The sequence below is a fragment of the Aplysia californica genome, unplaced genomic scaffold (assembly GCF_000002075.1).
Source record: "Aplysia californica isolate F4 #8 unplaced genomic scaffold, AplCal3.0 scaffold00078, whole genome shotgun sequence".
Classification (NCBI taxonomy): Eukaryota; Metazoa; Mollusca; class Gastropoda; order Aplysiida; family Aplysiidae; genus Aplysia; species Aplysia californica.
The window spans coordinates 1,510,701-1,519,862 of NW_004797348.1; the positions used below are offsets into that span (position 1 = coordinate 1,510,701).

The 9,162-nt window shown below is 41.9% G+C and overlaps 1 protein-coding gene across 1 annotated transcript in view; it reads right to left on the reverse strand.

Moving 5' to 3' along the window:
* Window positions 1–913: 913 nt before the first annotated feature.
* The window catches only part of LOC101863572 (centrosomal protein of 83 kDa), a gene marked incomplete in the record, with an annotated part of 28,576 nt that continues 20,327 nt past the window's right edge, over window positions 914–9,162 (reverse strand). Inside the window, 2 exon segments of the mRNA XM_035968724.1 lie at window positions 914–3,312; window positions 4,740–5,279. Of these exon segments, the coding sequence (XP_035824617.1) occupies window positions 3,169–3,312; window positions 4,740–5,279 (684 nt within the window).

The window sequence follows — 9,162 nt, forward strand, 5'->3', positions numbered from 1 at the left end:
CTATGTTTGTTTCCCGAGATCAAATCTAAGTACACATATAAGTTAGACATAGTAAAAATCTCTTTATATGCAATTTTATTTTGGCATAGCTACAGCGGTTGCTATGGAAAAAACCGCCGTCTGGAAAATAAACAATGAATTTCAAATCCCTGAGGCTTTCTTATTTGCTGACCAAATTTGATCACATTTGGTGAGAGTATACCTGAACCAGACACTATCAGCGTAACAGCGAGTTTTTTTCAATAAGTTCAAAGGGAAAAAAAGAGAGAATTTTCCCAAAGTAAAATTTTTTTTCTTTTAAATTTAGGTTGCGTAATCGTTTGCCAATGGAAAAGTATTATTTTTTTCGCCAAATCTCTGTTACATTGATGGCAGCCTTGCCATCTATGTTTCCTGAAAGTTTCATGTCAAAAGGATGAAAACTAAGGAAGGAGTAGGGGAAAAAACTGCAAAAATATTACATTTTCACTCCATCCTCATGTTTTCAAAGGCAATTTATCCGGAGAATAAAGACTTTCTCAATTGTATCTTTGCTATTTTTAGACAAAAAACTGGTTGACCTTAAAAAACCAGCCAACATAAAATTTGCCTAGCCTGACCCAAAATCTGTAAAATCAAGGGTCGCTCCTCCCCTTAATGGTAAACATGCCTAATATAAGTCAGACTTTTTAATGTTTTCCTATTTCAATGTACAGTCACTGTTTACTTTCAATTCCCAGGATACTTAATATTCTATTTTTGTTGCTTTTTAGATGACCTAACCTGCATGCGTTAAATCCTTGCTTTGGCAAGGATATAGTGATGCTCTGAAATACTTAAATGTTGTAAGGCCGCTTCTATAGCTTTGACTTTGATGAGAAATATCCTTATTTTGAAAGGACATCGCAGAATGGTGGATTTTTTTTTTGGGGGGGGGGGGGGGGGCAGGGCAAGGCTAGTGTAATTTGAAGTGAAGACAGCTCTTTCATTAAGTCACAGAAGTTGAAAGCAGACAACTGTCATTCTCTTAAGATGGACTATAGTTTTTTTTATGCTTACACTTAGTCATAGTCTTATGACTGACTTTTTTTACTTCATATTTTGTTTGAAGATTTAGAATAATATTAATAGGGTTGTTTCTCGTCATTTGCAGAAAGCTGTCATGGTTAAACCATACATTATGTATACAAATAAAAACAACAGATTCAACATATTTAAAGCATACAAATAAATGTGTGAAATATCATTTAGAAGGCTTTTTTCTTAGTTTTTTTTCTCATACACTGTTTCAAATTGTGCTTTTCTTTCTCTGTCTGTATGTCTGTCTGTCTGTCTCTTTCTCTCTTTCTTTTCCTTCCTCTCTACCTTTTGAAACTAGCTTGTAATGATAAGGGTTTGCACCGTACATGCTCAAGATATGAAAAAGATAATATGTTAATCTATATAGAGGTTGTCTTTGTATTTCTTACTACTTCTGAGATGTATCCACACAACCTGCATTGATGTTGACAGGTAGGGTTGAAGTGGCCCGCCTCCTAAATGATCCAAATTGTAAATTGGGCACGAATACACACTGCAGTGGAATACAAACAAAAATGAGTTTTGGTTTTCAAAGGCCTATTTCCAACATCTAATAAGCCCAGCTGTGTGTTTTGGAATTTGAAAATCATTCTGTTCATTCAATTGTTTTTACTTTTACTCCTTTATTTATTTCTTCTCATCCCTTCTTCATTCTCCACTTCTCCCTCCCTTGAGTAAGATAGACAGACAGACACACGCGCGCGCGCACACACACACACACACACACAGGAGGGGAAAAAAACAGTAAAAGATACAAACTAGAAGGAGAAAAACAGCTATAGAAAACAATCAACATAGGAGCTCTTTGTTGTCAAGCATCTTTTTCCAGTTTCTGTGTTTTGAATTCTGATTTCTCCTTTTAACCTTTCCGGCTCTAGTGATGCAGTAGGCCTGTCACTTGGAAGGTGGAGGTTCAACTTCGAATGGGGTTTGAACAATTAAAAAAAAAAATGTTTCTGAAATGTTGCATCTCTCACTCTGTCTGTTTTTCCTAACGGGGAAACCAATGCCCCACTTTCGAAAAGTCCAGTGAGGCACATAACAGCCTCTTAGTCCTACTGTCTTCTGTCGTACATGCAGTAGGCCTACACCCAACTCTCTCCTCATGCTGTTCAGGTGGCATTGGTAGCTTAGTGGTTAGGCTACCGGACCCGTAAACATGAGATTGTGGATTCGGGGTTTTGAGCCTCAGCTCGGTCCGACGTTGTGTCACTGGGAAAGGCACTTTACATGAATTTCCCATTTGGTTCGGCCCTTTTGGAGATGGAACTTTCCGCTCGGAGGTCACCTAATAGTGTTGATAGAGGCATGAAACCTATACAATTTTCACCATTTTTTCACATGCTGTTCACTTTCACTTCCTTTCTGGGCCTCACCAGTAGCACAGCTGATATGTTGTTGATGGCCCTGGTTTACATCCCCTACTGGATGATTCGCGACCTTGAATTGTTTGGGGAGTTATCAAACCCCCCCCCCCTCCCCCCTACACACTCTTTCCTCTTGGCCACTTCTGGAGATAAACGTTGAATTCATGCAATGATGAAAGGGTGTTGGACCCGTACTATAGCAACTATCTTCCAACTTAGCTTGCTTCCCCTTCATTCAACATTTGCATTTTCAAAAGTTTGTTACTTTCTGTGGAGGTTCCCATTCCACGCGGCAGTTTCCTTTATTTCTGCGATTTCCAATAAAGAGCTTTCTATTTGGTCATTCATTTCCCAGAAACCTTTCCAATGGTTCAGTCGTCCTCGAGAAGCTTTGCTATTGGATCTCTGAGAAACGTACATGTATTTCACTGTATCAGCTATTCCTGTGTGAAGCTTCTTCATTGGATCTGTCATGTCCTATACTGTAAGATGCGGTAGTAAATGTTTTGGATTAATGCCCCTATTAACACTCTTGGATTATTAAAAAAGCAGGACCTCCGAATTGAACGTCCGTTCCCGACAGGACCGAGCCACATAGGTTGAGAGCCTTGAAAACTCCACAAAACGACACACGCCCAAGAACGCCCAGTGTGGGATTCGAACCAGGGCCGTCCGCTCTGTAATCCAGCGTGATACCAACTGAGCTAATAGAGTGCTGTAAGCAGCGTTTCTGTTAGACCTTTTATTTCCCATACAGCATCTCTCTGGGCAGGGGCTTTGGTTTACTCAGTTGTTTGACCAGTCTCTTCTGCTCCGGCGTGGAGCAGATGGACGGGAGGCTGCTGCTTGTTGGCCGGTCGTCGCTGGGCGTTATCGCCAGAGATTTCTGCAAAACACCAAAAGTACCGTAACGTGAGATTGTAGCCTACATTGCAAATGCCATGTACTTACAAATTCTCTACATGCCCACAAATATTCATATGTAAATGTTTTATTTAATTTTAAGTAGACTGAGATGCATGGGTCATTAAAAAAACAGCGGGTTTATCGTCTACTCCGTTGGTATTGATCTGGACTACGATGCAGATAACCCTGATTAACAATCCATGACGTGTTGTCATGAACTTAAGTTGATTGGTGAGTTTAGTAAGCACTCCACCGGTGTCTGTGGTGTAGCGGTTTGGTGCTCTGCACAGGCATGCAGAAGACTTAAGTTCGGTTTCTGTGTCGGGAGAATGTATATCTAGTATCTTGGTTTCTCAGCTGAGACTATGTATGCGCACAGTATGCGTCCTAGCCTGGGTTGATCCTGACAGGCAGGGCCGAAGCCCGCCTCCTAAATGATCTAAATTATGTTAATGGGAGCGTTTTAACGCCTACACTCATGTCAAATGATTAAAAAGATAGCACTTCGCCCACTTGGTTCTATGCAATCAGATGTGTATGTAAATCGAAGTAACATTTTATCAAATAATGTACCGGTAATTATACTGCTAAAAGAGACTTAAAATCTGTACGGTGCAATGCAAAAACAGCTAGACCATAATTATAAAATATGCAGGCTTGATTGCAGTCAGATAGGTCTCTGTTTGATGTGAGGAGAGTACGCCAGAGTGGAAGTTTGCCAACTTTGAAGCATTCATCTCGAAATGTTTCGTCTCTCTTGGCACCACTACTTAGCAAAAGTTGAAAGTTTTTCCATTTTTTCTCCAACGTGGGTAACGCAAATAGGTAAAATAACATAACAGCACATGAGACCTCACCGGTGTCTACGGTGTAGCGGTTAGGCGCTTGGCTGTCGCATGCAGGAGACCCGAGTTCAATTCCCGAGTGGGGATAAACAAATTTTAAAGAGTTGCGGTGTATCGGTCTTACTGTTGGAATGTTGTATCCCTTTCATCCCGGGTTGGCCCTGACTGCCTCCTAAATGATTTAAACTGTTTCGATCGGGACGTAAAAACACTCACATTGAAGTTACAGTAGAACTCCCTACTGCTGACAACATGGACCGTCCAAAACACTTCATGGTAAGAGCAATTTTTATTTTTTGCTATAAAAAGGTGGGTTTTTTTTAAATGACGCGTATAGCGTTAAAATATAAAAAAAGAGGAGAGTGCATCATGTATGAGTGGAACCTATGTGGAGCTAGTCATGTTTTATTTTTTGACCGTAATGCACCGGTACATGTACTCTAATCGAAAAAAATAATCAGCATTAATGATACTCCGAATAGCCTAACGATCCTTAGGTTTAAAAAAAAATGCTTGAAAAACAATTAAATGTCCTATGTATACACGATGCGCGTTAACTTACTTGAGGTAAAAGCTGACTGGGCTCTTCTGATAAGAGATTAGCAGAGAGATGATGTCTGTTTATGTGTCTTTCGTTGGTGAAAGTCCGTTCGTGCAAAAACGTCGGACCTTGAGTCATAGGCCTCCTGGCAGAACCATTTTCCGAAAAACGTCTGTCCTTGAACAGACGATCTTGTGTGCTCGTTCTTTCCGGAAGTGTCATCTGACGCTCCAGCTGGCCCACGAGTCTGTCCGGATCTGCCGAGTTGTTCTTCACGTGTCGGTCCCGCAGATTGAGGGAGTTCTGCAATGAAGTTTGGCCAGTGGGAAAACCATTGGGGTTTTCTTCGTTTGGACCTGAGCTGCCGGGTTGTTGAGACTGACTGTTGCCGTGGCTGAAGGTGTAGATAGTTCCAGACGGTTGCCTCTGCAGAGCGCGCTGGTTCACCACCATCGGCTGCTTCTCGCTGAACATCCGGTTAAAGTTGTTGTCCCTGTTGCTCAGCTCCAGACGATAGCGCTGCACCTCCCGACGGAGTCGCTCCAATTCTTCGTTGGCTTCCTTTAGGAAAAATAAGCAAACATGACATGAACATCTTGTTAGAGATTAGAGGGAGATGAAAGTGTTTGTTTGGTTTCTATTCCAAGAGGCATTGTGCCAATCGTAGAAATATGCATATTATACAATGTATTATAATTTGAAGTGGAATTTTTTAAATTACTTTTGTTAGTTGCCGTATTTGTTTGTTTGTTGTTGTTTTGTTTTTTGTTGGGTTTTTTTGGGAGGGGGGGGGGGGGGGGCGCAGCTTCTTATTCTTTGGCTCCATTTATCCTTCTCCGGACTACTGAAACCAACGTCTACACGGTGTTAGGGTTGCGTGTTTTCTCTGTTGCACCCAGAAAGCATGAACGGCGACCGAAGTGGGAAAGTTTATTAGTTTTTCGAGTAATTTCGATTATCTGCAGGGAGTCTGTATCCCACTGAGCCTGGATTGTGTCTGACGAGAACAGCCTGCCTTCTGAATGATTTAACGTGTGTCAATAGGGCGTGAAACATTTTCAATCATTTACTATCAGTGTCGATGCTACTGGATCGCTAACAACAACAACAACAACAATAACAACAACAACAACAACAACAACTCTCAGTGTCATTCACTGTGTCTCTGTGCTATTTTATGTACGCGTATTTTAAAAGTATTCATCGTCAAAGTTCCTATTGTTTTCAGAGTTATTGTAATCTTTCTTATTCTTGGTCTTCCCGGACAGAACACAACTGGTTGCAGTCGCACAAATAACGAAAGTTCAGCTTCTAAATCCGAGTTGGGTCCAAATAATTTTTCTTGCTATCGTTTCTACTGGTTATATTTCTCCTCTGTCCGGGTTAACTGATTAAACATTTAAAGCTCCCTCGGGTTTTGACCCAGGCGCTCTTACTGTCAGTACCAGAACCCCCTGGGTTCTTCTGGTTTGACCAATTATGACGTAAGAGACGTGGGCTCAGAGGAAATGGGCGAGATACTCGAGGAGATTTTGGGACTTGTCCTGGTGTGACCCCGGAGAACTGTTGTCACTCTGTCACTTTCCTGTTGACTCAGACCTGGCACTCGACTCGTCCCACGGGAGTCTCGAGCAATCCCGTGTATAAACACTCAACACCAGTGCTGCACATGCACGAGGAACTCCGACATGTTTGTTATGGTGACGGGCGTGTGTGTGTGTGTGTGTGTGTGTGTGTGTGTGTGTGTGTGTGTGTGTGTGTGTGTGTGTGTGTGTGTGTGTATGTGGAGGAGTGGTCATTAACTGCTCACATTAAAATTTGAAGCAAAAGTTTTACTCCCCCGCAGGTGCAATAATAATGTAGATTGTTTGGGAGATCTTTGCTTCAAACTTTAACACCACTGATCAATGTAGTAAGATTCTTATCCCTTTTTAAAAACTCCACCTATGTATGTCAACCCAGTTTCATTATACGATAAATCGCACACCCTATTCACCCAACCCTACCTAGCCTTACTTTCCAATCAAGAATTTTAACCACTTCCATCGTTTGCTTCATTGTTGTTTTCTCGTCTGAAGACAACATTGACCCATGTGCTACCTCTTCAAGTCCCGACCTCGAGTACAGTCTCCCCCCCCCCCCTTGCCCCAGCGCTCTCACTGTACACCTTGCCACACAAATACTCAAAGGGGCCAGGTATATTAAAACTAACACTAGTAATAAGTAAAAGGTGGCGCTTGCAACTTATATAGTTGTCTCGAATGAAGATACGTTTTAGGGGACATTTGGGTCGAACCATTAGGGCCTACTATTTATAACCTCTTTGATTGAGATCTAGTTACGTTCGACCTCTGATATTTCAACATAATTTCTCTTCAAGCAGAGAGAGAGAGTCGCTAACGGAACCGGACACACCAATTAATGCCAGCGACTGTTCAGCCGAGACGACAGTGCTTTGGCGAGGCAGGGGCACTAGAATTGTTTTACCTGCAGATTCAAAACCCCAAAGCTTGTTCAATAGACCGTGCTGATCATGAGCTTGTGCCAGACACTTTGGTCGATAACGTGTGCCCTAACTATCGGAGAGGCCCATGGTTTGCGGAGGTTACCGCGGCAGTACAGAATGTAGAGGAGAAAAAAGTGCTGCATTACGCTGACTAGCGATTTCTTTTTTTTTTTTAAAGGGCTGGGGGTAAAGTAAGAAATTGTATTCGAAGAGATATTTGCAACAAATGTTTGGCAATTATAAATCAAACCTATGGACGTTAATACACCCTGTTATTTTGACTCAGTTTTGATACTCTTTTGTTTTTTTCTACATTGCAACCAAGGGCATCGCTCCTGAGATGATGAAATAACTTATGCATGTAAAATAAGGCCTAACTTATACAAAAATTTCTGTGAGCCCTCATAGTACCAAAATGTCTGGTCTTGAAAAATATGTACCTTTCATATCATGAGGCAACACAAGCAACACCGACAACCAACATCATCAGTTCACATTTACTTAGTCATAATGGTAGATAGGAGTATATTAAACAACTTCTGTTGAGAACTGAAGAATACATGTAGTCGTAGGCGGACAAAACTTTGACTTCTCAAAGTTCAAAGGTACAAAGATACTTGTACATAGAAGTGGAGTTTGATCTCACCTTACATTAAAAACCGGAGAAGAGACGGAAGAGGTGTGCAGTTAGAGAAACAGGGGAGTCAAGACCAAAGAGAAGGAATGCCAGCAAAGGCCTATTTGCAACGTCTGTGGAGATAAAATCCAATACAATTACTTCTTTATGATAATTATAGCAAAATGTAGATCATCAATCTTCTCCTTGCACTCGCCACTCTTTCTGGAACACGTACTCTTTGCCCCCACTAGCCATTGGCGCTAACTCTGCAGTGTAAAACATAAATAAATCACAGCACAAAATGTATCGCATGCTCTGCCGGAACAGTGTTGTTTTGTTGTCGTTGTACCCCGCCCCCGTTTAGTTTTTAAACATTAATTTAGAAGGAACACGCTGTCAGTTCAACGTACAATGTCGATTGTTCCATTCCGTTTGTTAAGAGCAAATCCTTTGTCCATGTCCCCTTTTTCCTCGCACAAGCGGAATAGAACATGTATTGTTTACGTTGAAATGGTCGGACAAAGCCCTCACTTTAGGCTTACTCTATGAACTTGCCGATAACGGTTTTCATTGAAAGGCTTGTGCTGATATATTTAATGTGAATTACAAAGGCGTGAATGTGATTTGAGTACCGGTATAGTTCTATAAGACGCAATAATCTCGATTAAGCTGGTGAAACAAGACCAGTGTTCTGCCACTCAGAGAAGGAAAGTGAGTGTCCTCGAGAGAATTCACGTGAAAGCTGTCCAATAAACATTTGAAACATGACTGATTGCATCTATGCAGGCGCAGGTAGACTGGCAAGAGGACCGTCACACCGTCAGACAAACTCGCTTGGAGAACAGACAGACAGACAGACAGACGGACGGAAAGACGGACAGACGGACGGATGGATGGATGAATGGATGGGCGGACAGACGGACGGACGGACGGACGGGCATTGGATGGATGGATGGATGGATGTTGGATGGATGGATGGATGGATGAAATAGGGGGCGCACCAATAGCTTTGTTTATATCACGCTTGACTACGATGACGATGAGCCTGGTTCGAATCCATAAAGAGACGCCCTTGAACATGACTTGTTTATATGGAAGTTCCGTGGCTCTACAACAACTTGGCTTGGCCCTATCTCGAATGGACTGGAGGTCCCTCCTCTTAATACATGTAGTTAATTTTACAGAGCTGAAAGAGACGTGAAACCATATCCTCCCTCCTCCTCAAGCAAGCACACACACACACAAACACACACACGCACACATAAACAAACACACACAAACGCACACACACATACACACACACACACACACACACACAA